This window comes from Ambystoma mexicanum, chromosome 8, assembly GCF_040938575.1.
Source record: "Ambystoma mexicanum isolate Mex_15411 chromosome 8, UKY_AmexF1_1, whole genome shotgun sequence".
NCBI lineage: Eukaryota > Metazoa > Chordata > Amphibia > Caudata > Ambystomatidae > Ambystoma > Ambystoma mexicanum.
Window position 1 is genome coordinate 1374607336 of NC_090929.1, and position 15634 is coordinate 1374622969.

Below are 15634 nucleotides of genomic sequence, written 5' to 3' on the forward strand. Positions count from 1 at the left end.
CAAGACCTCTGGAATGACCCGTCATCAGACAAAACACTGTCTCAGAAATTATACAGCTTGGGCATATAAATGCTCTCCCATAGAGAATGTGGCTCCTATGAAGCAACAGATCGTTTAACTGGTAGTGCTTTGTATGGAAAATCTTAAAATATAGTAAGTCTAAGTCTTGGTCCTGCTAAATCTAGAAAAAAGAGTTCTAAAATCATACGAATATATAGAAACAATAGCCAAACATGATCCCAACAGCCAAGACATTTTAAAAAAACAATTTACTGACACATACTACCCAAACAGAAGTAACACTTTGGAAACCATGTGTTTATACCACATAGCCCAAAACTTCACATACAAAAATAATATAAACCCGATGAAACAAAAGATAACACACAGTGACAAATTGTGAAGGCATTTTAGTAAAACTCACCAAATGAAATTTAATTAATCATATCAAATTGTCATTGAAGACTCCACAACATAAAGAACTATATTACAGGTCCCTGCTACAACTCTTTAAACCATGGAGAAAAGAAGAAGAAATACTAGATAACTATGACTCATATGAAGACACTTTCAAAGCAAATGAAAGCACTATAACTGATATAAACTTTACACAGTACAAAACAATGTTGCACAATGAACAGCAACAAGAGGAAGAACTCCAGGCCCAACTAGATAAAGACACTCCTGACAGTAGTCAACCTTCTGCAACAGGAAGCCAAGAACCACTGGGAGAGCCACTAATAACAAATGAGGCAGAATTAGCTATGACAGAAGTAGAAAACACAGTGTGTCAGTATGAAGATAAAGAAGACTTAACTATACTACAATCAAAACTAAACAATGAACAACGTAGCATTTTTCAAGAAGTAACAAAAGAAATTGCACATGGCGTACAACATGAAAACAAAGAATGCTCCTGCCAAAATGACAGACCTATACTAGTGTACGTCAGTGGTGAAGCTGGTTCTGGCAAAACATTCTTAATCAAAATCATCAGTAAGGTCCTTCAACAATTGACAAACAACAAACTGTCAGCTGTTCTCACTGCCCCCACAGGTCTAGCTGCCTACAACATAGGCGGTGTCACTTTACACTGATTACTAATCCTGCCAGTAGAACACCAAAACAAATTAGACTATTACAAACTTTCTACAGAAGCTGCAATGAAACTACACGGAGTATTAAAACAAATGAAAATGCTACTAACAGATGAAGTGAGCATGGTCTCCAACCTAATGTCTTTGATTCACCTCAGACAAGAAGTACTCAAAACAAACTACGAAGAGCTCTTTGCATGAAAACACATTGTTTTCAGAGATCTTCTTCAATGGACACCAGTGAGAGGTGAGCCTATTTTTAAAACATTAGGACACAATCTCTGCTGTAAAATTGTTGGCAGCATTGGAAATGTCAACTCTAAAGTATTAGAGTTGGTATATTATCTCAAGAAACACAAGCATTATTCTAAACCCGGGATATTCATGCACTTTATGGCGATAATGTATGTGCTACAGATGTTATGGAACAATTAGCCCACCAAAATGACAATTGTATGGCCTTAATGCCAACTCTTGCAAGCTGTTTCAAATTCAATGAAACAATGTTAAATAAAGAAATGCAACCAATAATGGAAATTAGCGCCACAGACAAACTAGACGTTCATGGTATGACACTACCCATGTGTGAGCAAGCCACAACAAGACTAAATAGTTTAGAAAATTCAATCTCCAACACAGTTGGGTTGGAGAAAATATTACAATTATCCTTAAATTACAGTGTAATGCTTAAACGTAACCTTGACGTGGACCAAGGACTAGTTAATGGAGCACTGGGTACAGTTGTTGGCTTTCAAACATACCCACGTGACAACATTCAGTTTGTCAATATTCTCTTTGACAAACTTTCAGAAGTAAAAAGGATAGGATGCTCAACAGCTCGATTCATTCTCTTCAAAGACATGTATGTGCGCAGGGAACAATTTTCTTTAACTTTTTCATACGCAGTCACCATTCATAAATCACAAGGTCTTACCCTAGACAAAGCATTAATAGACATTGGTAACACAGTCTTTAAAGAAGGCATGAGCTATGTAGCACTATCACGCTTACATACACTTGACGGTCTATTTCTAATCAACTTTGATGCAAGTAAAGTAAACACTGCTATTCCTTGCATTTTAAAATACAATAGACTTTGTTCACTATACACCCCCATCTAAAAACATATCCTGTTCCACAAAAAGTAAAACGTTGTAAAAGAAAACTAAATCGAACAGAAATACAACAGGATATCACTGCAAATCCTCCAAAGAGAGTAAACGAAACTAATACTTCATCAAGTACCACAAGCAAAAAAGCACCAATTAGGGAAAGTAAACCAGGTACTTCGTCAAAGAAGGAAGACAAACTAAAAAAAAATCACTCATATACAGAATTACCTGGTCCATTTAAACTCTCAAATATAAATGGTGTAAGTTGCTATACAAATGTAGCAATGAATATTCAATTTCAATTACCACCAATTGTTGACAACATATACTTACACAGTACAGACCATTTGTGTTTGCAAATGTTAGTCCTTCATAGAAATGCAACCAACAATCCTGACAACACATATAGTGTTCACGGAATAAGACAAGAATTGGACTACTGTGCTGGAATGGTAAATTCACTATAAACTCACAAGAAGATCCACAAGAATGTCTAATGTACTTACTACAAGTACTGGAAAACAAAAACAGCCCTATAAATGAAATCTTCCAGATTTCATACATGTGGAAACATACATGCACTCTCTGCAACAATGTGACACAACAACAAATCCCCAATGAGCGCTTCATGTATGTATCAATACCTAATTGTGAATCCGTTCCATTTCAGCAACTTGTACAAAATGCAAACCATGGCAGATTATGTACTACTTGCAATTCAGATAATCGCTCCACCCTACTAATACAAACATATAGTCAATACGTAAGACTAATGCTTCTATGATACAATGCAGATGGTACCAAAAGCAACTGTAAACTGACTGGATTCACACATGGTCAAGTATCACTTGGTAAGAAAACCTTCACAACAATAGGTATAATCTACCACACAGGAGACCCAACTAATGCAGGTCACTATACTGCATATATATAACAAAAAAAGTGGATGGTTCGAATGTAATGATAGTACCATTACTCTAAAGCAGAGATTACCTGCAAATCTTACAAACGCTTATTTAATCTTCTTAAAACCAAAATCTATTAACTAAACTGTACTTAAACCTTAACTAAACTTCTATTAAAAAACTAAAAACTGTTAGAATATGCCAACAGGTATCTAACTGCCCCAAGATTCTACAACAACTAAACAGATAAATGAATACTACTAAATTATATCAAACAATAAACAGTTAGAATACGCCAACTGGTATCTAACTGCCCCAAAATTTTACAATATCTCAACAGATAAATCAATACCACTTCATTATAACAAACAGAAAATAGAATGTTAGAATATGTCAACAGGTATCTAACTGCTCCAAAAATCTGCAACACGCCAATATATAGAGCATTAGCCATAAACAACAAGTGAAAACTGAAAACAAACAAACAAATAGACTGTAGCATAACAAAAAAAGTTTTTTTTTTTTAATCCAACATGGATTTTTTTTTCTCCCACAGACCCAATGGTTTTAGCAACAAACACAGAAACTGAGCAAATTGCACAGAAACACTGGTTTGTAATCTACTAAATATGAGGGTCAAAACAAAATGTGGATTATTCAATGATATAATTCATTACAAAATACCAATACTAACATGATCTTTCCTTTTATCACAGAAATGAACAAGAAATACATGTACTTCAGTTACTAAACCAATCAGTAAGTATATTATAATAAGTACAACCATCGCAGCAAATCACACCCATAGTGACTTATAACTTCGGTGCTTATAAATTTGGTGTTGTCCATGCACCCATGACTATAGGCCCTGCCCACAACCACCACAGCCTATCACACCCATAGTGGCTTACAACTTTGTTGCTTATAAATTTGTTCTTGGATCCCAAAGTTATAAGCCACTATGGGTGTGATAGGCTGCGGTGGTTCTGGCCAGGGCATAGAGTCTTGGGAGCATGGCCATATAGCCATATGGCCATGCTCCCAAGACTCTATGCCCTGGCCAGAACCACCGCAGCCTATCACACCCATAGAGTCAAACATTTTGACTATGCCATATGGGCACTTTTAATGTCCGTGGACATGATGAGTGTTCTTAGAACACTTTCAACTTGCCAGCAAACAATATGGACAGCGTCCTCAGGACACCCCCATTTCATCCATTTATGAACATTTCAGGACACCGCAGGTCTTCTTAGAACAGTTTCAACTTGCCTGTGAACAAAACAGACAGGCATACGGTCCTCAGGACACCCCCATTTTGTTTATTTACGAACATCCCAGGACACATCATGTGTTATTAGAACAATTTCAACTTGCCAGCGAACAATACGGACAGTGCCCTCAGGGCAATCCCATTTGGTTTATTTACAAACCTTTCAGGACACTGCAAGTGTTCTTAGGACAGTTTCAACTTGCTTGCGAACAGTACGGACAGTCATACCGTCCTCAGGACACACCCATTTTGTTTATTTTCAAACATATCAGTACACCGCGTATGTTCCTAGAACAGTTTCAACTTGCCTACGAACCATACGTATGGACATCGTGTCCTCAGAACACCCCCATTTCATTTATTTAGAACATTTCAGGACATCTGTGTTGTCCGCGGACAAATCGAACACAAGGAGATCTACCACCTAAATAAATACAACATTTAACCAATCTCTTACTCCCCCACCCTCCCTAAACAGTCTTACACACCAACACACTCTACTAAATAGAATTTCTCCACCAATTTTCACCGTGCTGTCCCCGGACATCCGCAAATTCAAGATGTCCGGCGTTCCCGAAAATCTGACGCGCTTCACGCTCTTCGCCGTCCAATCAGCAAACACGTTGCATGTCCGCGGACATGACGCAAGCCGGTTGGCCAATCAGGACACTGTCCGCGGAGCGAACAGGGAAGTGTGTCCGCGGAAAGAACATAGAGATCACTAATATTTTTTTGACCTATTTTTTGCTCATTTTATAAAAAAAACTACTGGGCGGATTTTCATCAAATTTGCAAAAGCACGCTTTCGGGACCAAGCCACTGCTCCTGGTCCAAATTTGGTGAAAATCCGTCCAGCGGTTTGAGCTGTAGGCGTGAGTCTATGGGAAAAAAAGAAGTTTTGGGACCCCCCTTATAATTTTGCCCCCTCTGGACCAAACCTCACCAAACTTTGCAAATAAATTCAGAGTGCAAATTTTGGTGAGGATACGTCTAGGGAGAGCGAAGTTATAAGCCACCCAAAAAGGGCTCTTCCTATGGAAACAGCAACTTAACCATAACTACGCAGCCACTACCGTGGCTGTGTAATATATATATATATATATATATATATATATATATATATATATATATATATATATATATATATATATATATATATAAAAAAGGTAGCAGGCGCCCCTCTCTTGAAAGAACATGGCATGATAACCTGTTCAGTGGTTTGTAGCCACGTTGAGAGTTTGCAGCCATCTGCTTTTTGCTCACTGTACCTTTCACAGATGGGAAATATCTGTTTGCATATCAGTCTTTGTCCCACCCACATGGGCAGTCCAGCCCCAAAATGCTATGGCAATTCGTTTCTGAACAAGACTACCAACAGCAACCCCATACATGTGTTTCAGCCTTGTTGGGCCTCATCAGTGAGGTGGAGCTGTGCCTCTCTAAACATAGTGAGCAGGGAGTCCACATCTGGTTGCCCCCAGGTAACTTAGGCTAACCAACCCCAAGTTCCTTCCAAAAATACAAATAAAGGTAGCGGGAGCCCCTCTCTCGAAAGAACACACCATGATAACCTGTTCAGTGGTTTGTAACCCCTTTGAGAGTTTGCAGCCATCTGCTTTTTGCTCACTGTACCTCACTGCTCAGGGAGGCAGGTTGGTTCAGGTTATATACTTCTTAAGTATGTTAGTGCAAGGAATTCTGGTTGCTATATTTCTTCATAGGCAACCATGTCTTAGCTCTACCCCTCTACCTAACCTTCAGGCTTGGTGGCAGGGGGCATTTGCAAACAGTGTGGTACTCCTTAGTCTGGTATAAATCACCTGGGTTCAGCCCTTCTGGAGGCAAGAATTCCTTTGACAACATGTATTACCACTGTATGGCCATGCAATGTCTTCCCGCTGTGCTGGAGGACGAGTTATTTTATCCAATGGGAAATACGGATTTCAAGACTATTGTGTAATTGAAATAGCCAGTCTACACATTATCAGTAAGGTTAGTTGATTGATTATACGTTGTTAAAAAACAATAAGAGCGGGTATGCCGTGTCTGCCTCGTTTCTGCTCAACAAGACTGTAATTACTTTGTTAGATGCTATGCGCACAATGTATAATTATTGCCGCCCTTTTCTCTTTTGCGCTATGTTTTATTTTCCTGTCTTTCTGTAAGCCATCCCAACCTGCTCTCTTAAACACAGCATAATTATCAACACCATAATGTAACATGTCGGACTGTGTACATGATTGAATGGATGAAATGGATTGTCAAAGAAAGCACAGGAAGCACCCCTTCAGCTGATAATGATAATCCCCGGGAACAATCATGTCAGATAAAATGTTGATGAGAAAAGATTGAAGGAAATCGAAAATAGATATTGGTTTGATACAAGCGAGGGGGGGAACGGAAAACTAGCCCTGGAGGCGAGAAGGTGGGGTTAATTACTGCACAATTCAGTCATTCCAATTTTAAGGAGGAAAGGGATGGTACTGTCTAGGCATATTACATCCACTGATTAACCCTAGACGTATATGGGCATCTTAATTAAGTGGGCTGCCTCTTGGAAATCCTTGCCGCAGCAGCTAAATGGTTAACATGAAAGAGTTTTCCTAGTGGAAATAGAAGAAACACGGCGTATGCTGAACTCAATGAATTCCCCACTCTGTAAAGAAGCAACATTATTTCACTCACTTCGATAGGAAAAACTTGACTTAAATTACACTAATATCGACCTGGGGGGCAACTTCAAGGGTCTGATATTCATGCACACCTTTGCTCGGTTACTATGTTTTTAGTTGCCCTGAGGCCATGCCATACTCCATGCAATGCTTTATACTGCAGTCACGACATTTCATAGGACTGAGAAGCAACGTGGGAAGCTTTCTGGTCACAAGCCAACAAACCCAAACACCAATGCGCCCAAAGATCAGCACTGAGTGGCCCTTCTGCCCTCCTGTGTGATGATAGCATCAGATTATGCCTGAGAGGGAAGTGGATATCGTCTCTATGGAGTAGCCGCATGGGCACAAAGATCAGCACTGAGTGGCCCTTTGGCCCACTTGTGTGATGATAGCATCAGATTATGTCTGAGAGGGAAGTGGGTATCGTCTCTATGGAGTAGTCGCATGGGCCCAAAAATCAGCACTGAGTAGCCCTTCAGCCCACTTGTGTGATGATAGGATCAGATTATGTCTGAGAGGTAAGTGGGTATCGTCTCTATGGAGTAGTCGCATGTGTGTAAAATTGGCATGCTGCTGTATTGGGAGCCTTTGCAAAGACAGCTGACCCGAGGAAATATTATCACATTTAGCGAGTACGAGCAAGAGACCTGCAGCCGTGTTCTGCACCTCTGCAGAGTGTATTCATCTTAAAAGGAGGACACAATTCAACCCTGGTGCCAAAATCACGGCCGGCAGAATCATAGTCCCCAATATTCCATGTGGAAAGGATAGTAGGCAGAATAACCACACTAATCTTTTTAAGTGGAATAGCATACTGCAGGAATATGAAGAGACAGTGAAAGAAAGAGGTGACGAGTTAAGATAGCTCAGCGGGTTGATCGCCCGCTGCTGCAATTTGAGAGTGATCTGCAGGTCGCAGGTTCGAATCCCGGCAAGGCCAACTCAGCCTTTCATCCTTCCGAGGTCGATAAATGAGTACCAATTTCGGTTGGGTGATAGTGTATGTAAATATGTGCTTTGTAAAGCGCTTTGGATTAAGGCGCTATATAAATAACACATCATTATCATTATGTGGAAGTAGGGTGGCATTTCCACAACACTGCAATCTCGGCCCATCACTAGGTACAGACATATGGAAGATCTCACTATGAAGCTCTATGCAGGAACTAAAGCATGGACAATGGGATAATGCACTAGGGGAGATGGTTTCAGAATATCTGGCCCATCACTAGGTGCATGGACAATGGACTTTGGGAAGAATGCACTAGGGGAGATGGTTTCAGTATCTCGGGCCCATCACTAGGTGCAGACATGAGGCAGATCACACTCCGAAGCTCTGTGCAGGAACCAGAGCAGGGACAATGGAAGAATGCAATAGGAGAAAAGGTTCATCACAAACTAGAAACAAATTTGTTATGGCAGAGGTCGGGAATGGGAAGGCTCCCAATTCATAGCTGAAGCTATGGCGGGAGAGTCTTCAAACTGTCCCACATAATAGGATGCATTGTCCCACACCCTAGGGTTCCCTTCTCTGCATGGAGTGTCTTGTTCACACCGTGTAATGAATGCACGCCCGCTTGCACCCAGCGCAGTTTCCTTCCTGACCTTTGACAGCTCCTGCTGCTCTGCCCACTAGCCCTTTTTATATGTTTGTATTTGTTTGAATACCACAGAGAGCTTTGACATTTAGCTCTGTGTGGAAGCGACACACAAAGGACCCTCTCCTGGTGTCCGTCTCCATACGCGTAGACCAGGTAAGGCCTGAGTGGGCAAGGTCCACCCAAAATCTGTAAATGCCCACTCATCAGCGCTGTGTGGGCATTTACAGATGTTAATGTCACTGTAGTGGGCCCAAGTACATTAGCCTCAGGCCCCACTTGTTAGACAATCCCGGCTACGCCTCTGCCTGCCTCTAGCACCTCTAGCGCGGCTGCCAGTGCTATCATGCAAAAACAATGAGCCTTTCCAAGGTGCTCCCAGGTAAGTGAAAAGGCCATTAGGTATGACCGAAAGAGTGTTGGTGGCTGGATGTCTCTCCCACATCCTGCTAGGCTTTAGGAATGCCTAACTATCTCCCAGGAAATGATCTATTTTTACTTTACCCTTCGTAGATACGATTATCGAGGTTGATCACCTTGCAATTTCAGGATTACTTAAAAAAAACAATAATCAGCAAATGATCTATGAGAAATGTACATTTCCATATAGTTTTCTATTGGATGCTGCCACCAGTGCTTACTCTGTTTACCCTCCTGTCTGTCCTGCAAGACTGCCATGGACATGGGAGAGGGGCTTCATCAAGCGCGCGATCCACTAGTTCTAAAGCAACCATCCTACTTGTAGCTTTTCCCCTCGAAATTGTGCACATAGCAGCATGGATGCTATCTAGGGGGAGTGTAATGTCTAAAAAGGCTGGAGGGACAGTTGTGGGGATCAATACTGGGTTTAGGGCCTTCTTGCCCAATGGGATATCTCTGCTTGGAGCTGGGTTTAACATCTCTAAGAGGTATGGCACTCCGGCAAGGGGGTGCTTTTATTTAAAATCTCAGTCTGGTCCAGTTTGTAAATTGCTGGCAACCATAGGGCAGAACTATGACACAGACAGGGCACATAGGAGTTCCAACTATAAGTCTCTAAATGAGACGCTCTTCACAGAGATTAGCTGGACTCCTGACTTCAGCAGAAATACACCTTATATTTATCTGAAAACATGTTTAGAAAAATTCAATACATGAGATTGGTGTGGGAATTACAATCGTCTTTCGAAATTAAAGTGGTACGACGCAGTATCGCGTGTGGTTCATCGATACAGGAAAACACAATCATACCTGCTTCTGTGCCCTGACCCAGACATACAACTTGTTCTGCTGAAGTTGCGTACAAATCAATTACCAGTCCAGTCAGTTATGGGACCACGATTTAATCTGGCGGCTGAAGACAGGTATTACTGCATATATGGTGTAAAAGGCAAATTAGAATTGGCCAGGCCAGTGCTCACACAGTGCACTAAACTGGGACCTTTGTATGTGCAATATGGGGGGTTTTGTGCACAGATATGAGGGAATTGTAGCAGATTCCTTTTGGGATTATTGCTTAAATATAGATACTACTTTTATGCAAATTGCCTTACACCGTGTCTGGCTGCATGTTAAATCTCTGTTGACTGAGGGGGTCTTTTCTTTTTGAGGTAAAAGATCTCATTATTGGTGAGACTTAGAATGGGTGTTGAAATGATGGTACTTTGGATCCTGGGCCTTTTGTATTCTGTGATATTCTTTACTATTTCTGGGCTGGTAGTGATATATGGTAAAATCGAAAGAATTAATAATTAACACCTGCCAGCAGGGGCATTTTGTCATGGTGATTGCAGTATTAGTTCCTGTAGGATTGAATAATTCCATGATGTTTGAGATAGGTGGGTGTTATGGATTGTATTGCAAAAAGAAATTATGAATTTATGAATCTATGCATTTTTGAATTTTTGAAATTTGTGAATGTTATGAATATCATGAATTTTGTCTGATTCTGATGACTGTTTATGTGAGAATTGCTGTATGTATGTATTTATGTATCTATTAGTAGTATTTGTATTTGATTTAAGTTTGTGTAAAATTCTAGTTTTGAGCTAAATCACAATAAACGTATTATTATAATAAAGCACTCACAAGCAAGCCTTCACTCAAGCTGTTACCATCAGTCTGGCAGGTCATTAACAGCCTGTACGATCCATCGTCAAGGGCATTATTGCTAAATTAAACTGAACTACTTCTGCTGCAGAAGCCAGTATGTATTATTACCTTGGCCCCCCTCTTTCAGCACAGTCGCCAATCCATTCGAATGTGTGCGTAATCTGTGACTGACTTTCGATGGTGATCTCAGCCTCTCTTGACATTTGAGTTTGTACTCTTTCTACAGTCTGCCCGATGGTGACAATCCCACCCCAGACTCCTAGTATGGTCATCTTGAATGTGCCAGACAACCTGTTGGATAGTCTGCAAGCATTTCATAATGGGGACATTTGTATCATTTTGTGGGCTGAAAAAATATGATTGATGCGACCTCAGTTGGTTAACACTTGAGTTTTTAATTCAAGGCAGAGTTTTGGGTCCATTCGTTAATACATGAAACTAAAATGAATAACTATTATACTATCATCATTATATAGTTTCTAAGGTACACTGGTGATGTCTACTGGCATGAGACAAACATTACTTAATCCGATCTCCAATGCGGCTTCCCCTTTGGACTAACTACCTATTGGAGGATCAGGGTAATCTTATCACAGCATTCTTATTAGCTTTAAGGACACATGAGGACAGCTTCTATTGTCTTTAAAATGCCGCACTCATTAGCAGGAGCTGGAATATGGATCGACATGAATGCTCACTTTTCTTCTCCAGTTACTGCATTAATAAAACCCCTAACTTAATATGAGTAGAAATGCACAGTTAATTTATGTAATGGATCACTTACCCAAAGCACGTATTTGACCACTTTGCAAAAACTATCTGTTCAGAGTATACTCGACACTGAAGCACATGTCTATATCTCCTTGGTGATCCCTCAAAGTAGTGGGTATGAGCTCCAATAGATTAGCGATGCCATCTGAAAACATGGTGAACAAGGTAGAGGATGCACGCTTGCCTAAAGATCCCCAGATGCAGTACTTTGCTAACTGTGTGTGCAGTGTCCTTTGTTTAGATTCCATTAGTAAACCCAGCTCCCCTGGTCTTGCTTTGAGTTCTGCTACTCTTGACATCTCCTTCTGTGTTAGTTGACTGAACTGCTCTTTTGACATGAATAGGCTGCCTCAAGGTGCTGAAGAGAAAAGAAGAGGGAATGAGAGCAGAGCCTCCAGATTGAGAGCATGGTACTAGGAAACGGAGAGCAGATCCGCTGTCTGGTAAAGCCAACACCTGATGATGGAAAACCTAAAGATTTACTCAAAGCACTCGAAAACTACTTTCGAAGACAGTCTCCACTCGCCATACGCCGCTCCATCTGTTTGACTGTAGCTGGCTCAAACACAAATCTCCATCATCGGTTGAATCTCTTGTGCGGTCTTCAATTGATGGGCCTGGTGTTTTCTTCTGCCATAGTCCTTTATGAAAGTAAACTGTTTCACATGTGCATTTTTGAGGTGGCTCCTGTGGTCCAAGACAGTAGCCCCAGCAGTGCAAAAAACCCTGTCTTACTGCACACTTGCTGGGTGGCAGCACAGACTTTCTACATGGCACTGCAGGCAAGCAAACCATGATGCATTTCTTCTAATGGTAGTTTGGTCACACGGTTTTGCACTCGTTGGTTCACACAGTTTATTTCAGCATGCAAGATGTGCTATAGACATAGAAAGGAGAATGGGCTTGGCTCTTACATATGTCCATTTCTTATGTGTATTACATGTCACACCTTAGCAAATCGTTACGAGCATAATTCGAGCATGTTAACATTAGTATTTGTGTGCACAGCATTTCCCACCTTTAGACCATCCATGGGCATCTACAATTTCTATGCACTGATGTAACGTGCAAAGGCGCTCCATTCAATTTCGAAAACCATTTAAAACATTCAATCTGTTAAATATGTGATGCATCAAGTTTAAAAGTAAGAACAACCAAAGAATGCATATCTACATGTTCAAAAGGTGCTACGTGCTCATATCATAAAGCGCATAGTTCATATTCATAGTAAGGTGCATGATTATTTTGTCAAGTGCATGGTGCTTAGCATGGGAAGTGTAGTTGCTCGTCCTTAGGTAATTGTATAAAATATATACTCCTAGCCATAATGCATCTTCAAATCATAACAATTCAATAAAGTGCTAAATGCTTAAAGCAGTGTACATGACTGGATTGGCGAAATCTGAGTTTATATAACGTGCTTAGTGCTTTACATTGAAACTTTGATAGTCCCATTTAAAAAATGCTCACTGGTTTAATCCTCACTCTGGATTCCCTTTCTATCGATCAAGTATCAGTTCATGCTAGGAAACCACAAATAAGACATATTCCTTACCATAATGTATCTTCGAATCATTACAATACATTAAAGTGCTCTATGCTTAGTGCAATCTAAATGGCCTGGTCAAGGATCTAAAATGCATAATGCATACTTTTAAATCAGCAAGCAGCCACTCTGTATGAGTTGTATTTTGTAACCGATCTGCTCAATGTTTCTGGACACGATGAAAAAGAGGGAAGCATGCTACTGCCTTAATTCCCTATTTTGATTTAGATTCATAAATAACCCATTCTAACTCAACCGCTAATGTGTGCATGCATGAAACCTATTTCGTCATGAACCAACGTATTTAACAAATTTGATTAAATCACTTGAAATTGGATGGAATTAAAAAATGTGAGAGAAGAGAACAGCACCATACCTAATTAAATGTGATACAGATAACACCATCCCGACTTTATATAGATGTAATTATCTAATGCCATGTTCTTCTCAATAAAGAGCACATGTAAAAATAAGATGCATCTATTTTGAAAGCAATGTAAAAATACACACAATATCAGAAGCACGATACACTGAGTATAAGAGCCCAATGGAAAAGATATATATGGCTTTGTACTTGGGGGTAGAAAATACAATCAATTCTCTAGAATGCACCACACTGTTCATTACACAATGAAAAAGATTAGCTTTATACTTAGGGGGTGACAGATGCAATCAGTTCACTGAAACACATCATTAATTCCCCTAGCAAGGTGTAAAGTTCTTCGTCAGTGTTGTGTCCGCCTGGGGTTTTGCTCTCAAAATCAATAATATACTGAGTTTCTTGTGTCTAAGCAACTTCTCTATGTCGCCACCCCTAGGTCCAATTTCAATTTGATGTAACTCCCAAAACGAAAAATCCCATAATTTTCCATGGTGGCTTTCCCAGAAATGTTTGGCCATAGGATATGTAAAATCTTTATTTTTGATGGCCCTCACAAGTTGTAAAATCCTTATTTTCAATTTTCACTTTGTGCTCCACACATACAATTTGTTGCATGTGCATTCTAATACATATACAACATAATCCGATTCACATGTGACCCATAGCCTCTTCTGTTTTTTCACTCTCTGAAAGCTTACTTTGGTGCCACCAGCAATCCTGTCAGAAACTGTGAAGAATGAGTGTGCACTGTCTGATAAACCTCTTTGCAGTGGAGACGTCCTGCAATTGATTGTGGGTCTCTGACCGTTGCGCCTCTCTCTATTCTTGTTCCAGTCAGAATATTAAAGTCTCTTCATTGCATGCTTATAAAGAGCTTGCACATCCTCTTGCAAATGACGACCACTGACATTGTCCTCATCCACAGGCAAATGCTGTTTAAATGTTGCCACCTTAACCTTAAATTGTGGATCAAGAATGTATGCCAAAAGATACTCCTTATTCCTCTTTGCTTCAACAATGAGTGGAACCTGTTGGAAAGTTGAGAGCAGGGTTATAGCTAGTTGCCCTGTTTCTGCATCAGCAGGCAGCTCATGTTTATATAATATGCTCGATAACGCTAATTCCAAAAGGTACACCGGTGGCAGCACCTGCAGCCTGGCAGCATGTACAGTACAGCTAACACACTGGGTGGCCTCTTGAAATGAATGCTGAAAACAACAAACATTGTCCAACATTTTCCACTGTGTTGGTGTTAAGTGTCCACCGTCCAGTTTTCGCCTTTGGCTAAGGCAGAAGTTGGTCACTGCATTGCACTGAAGAAGGTTGAAGTTCATCATGTCAGCATTGCAGTTTTCAGCTAATTGTAAAGGAGCTGGTGGCATGACTGCAACTTTCTTAACATACTCTGGATACTGTTGGAGCACCTAAAGTTGGCGCAGATCTTCTTGGCCACAACTACCACCTCATACGGTGGAGGGTATTGGCATATGAAGTGGGTCCCCACATGATAGGGGACATGGGTAAACAAGGGAAGGTGTATGGTTGTGTCTATCCTCAGGGCATCTACAACATTAGATCCATTGCCAACTGCCATAACACCCACGTGTAAAACACGTGGAAACAGCCAATGTGCCACATCCACCTTTGTTTGTCCCAAAGACCAACTTCTCTGTATGAACTGCTGCCAAAGGAAAGCCTTCCATACATAAGGTGGCTTGCTGGCAAAAGGCACTCAGTGGCTGCTACCTGGGCATCGCTGATGATAGACATGGGGGAAGGTGTCACAGTGTCTGTATTTGCCAAGAAATCTGGGCCTTGGACACTGGTCCAAATGTCCTTTGTTAGGTTGACTTTATTACCCTCACAGTGGTCCAGTGGCATTCCCACTGCTACCACAACGTGGCACAAGGTTTTTGTACTGATGCTCCGTAAAGTAGTGCTAATAGAGGGTATAAATGAGGCCAAGGAACCACCAAAATCCATCTTCAGATGAATAGGGCAGTACATCTATTGCTAACATTACACCCAGTTTTGTTTTCCATTGACAGAGCTTTTGTCTTTTAAGACATTTTTGACGTGCACATAAACCTCATCAATGCTGGGCCTGCCTAACGAGGAGGAAATAAGTTGTCTTCGTGCTGTGGGATTCGCAGACAAAGGTGATATTTTTCGACAGGCCTTGAG

The 15634-nt window shown here is 40.7% G+C and overlaps 1 protein-coding gene across 1 annotated transcript in view; it reads left to right on the plus strand.

Moving 5' to 3' along the window:
* The window catches only part of LOC138473015 (uncharacterized), a 691661-nt gene extending 678765 nt beyond the window's left edge, over window positions 1-12896 (plus strand). Inside the window, exon 4 of the mRNA XM_069611489.1 lies at window positions 11867-12896. Within this exon, the coding sequence (XP_069467590.1) occupies window positions 11867-11939 (73 nt within the window). The 3' untranslated portion in view covers window positions 11940-12896. The remainder of the gene's footprint in view (window positions 1-11866) is intronic.
* Window positions 12897-15634: the final 2738 nt, after the last annotated feature.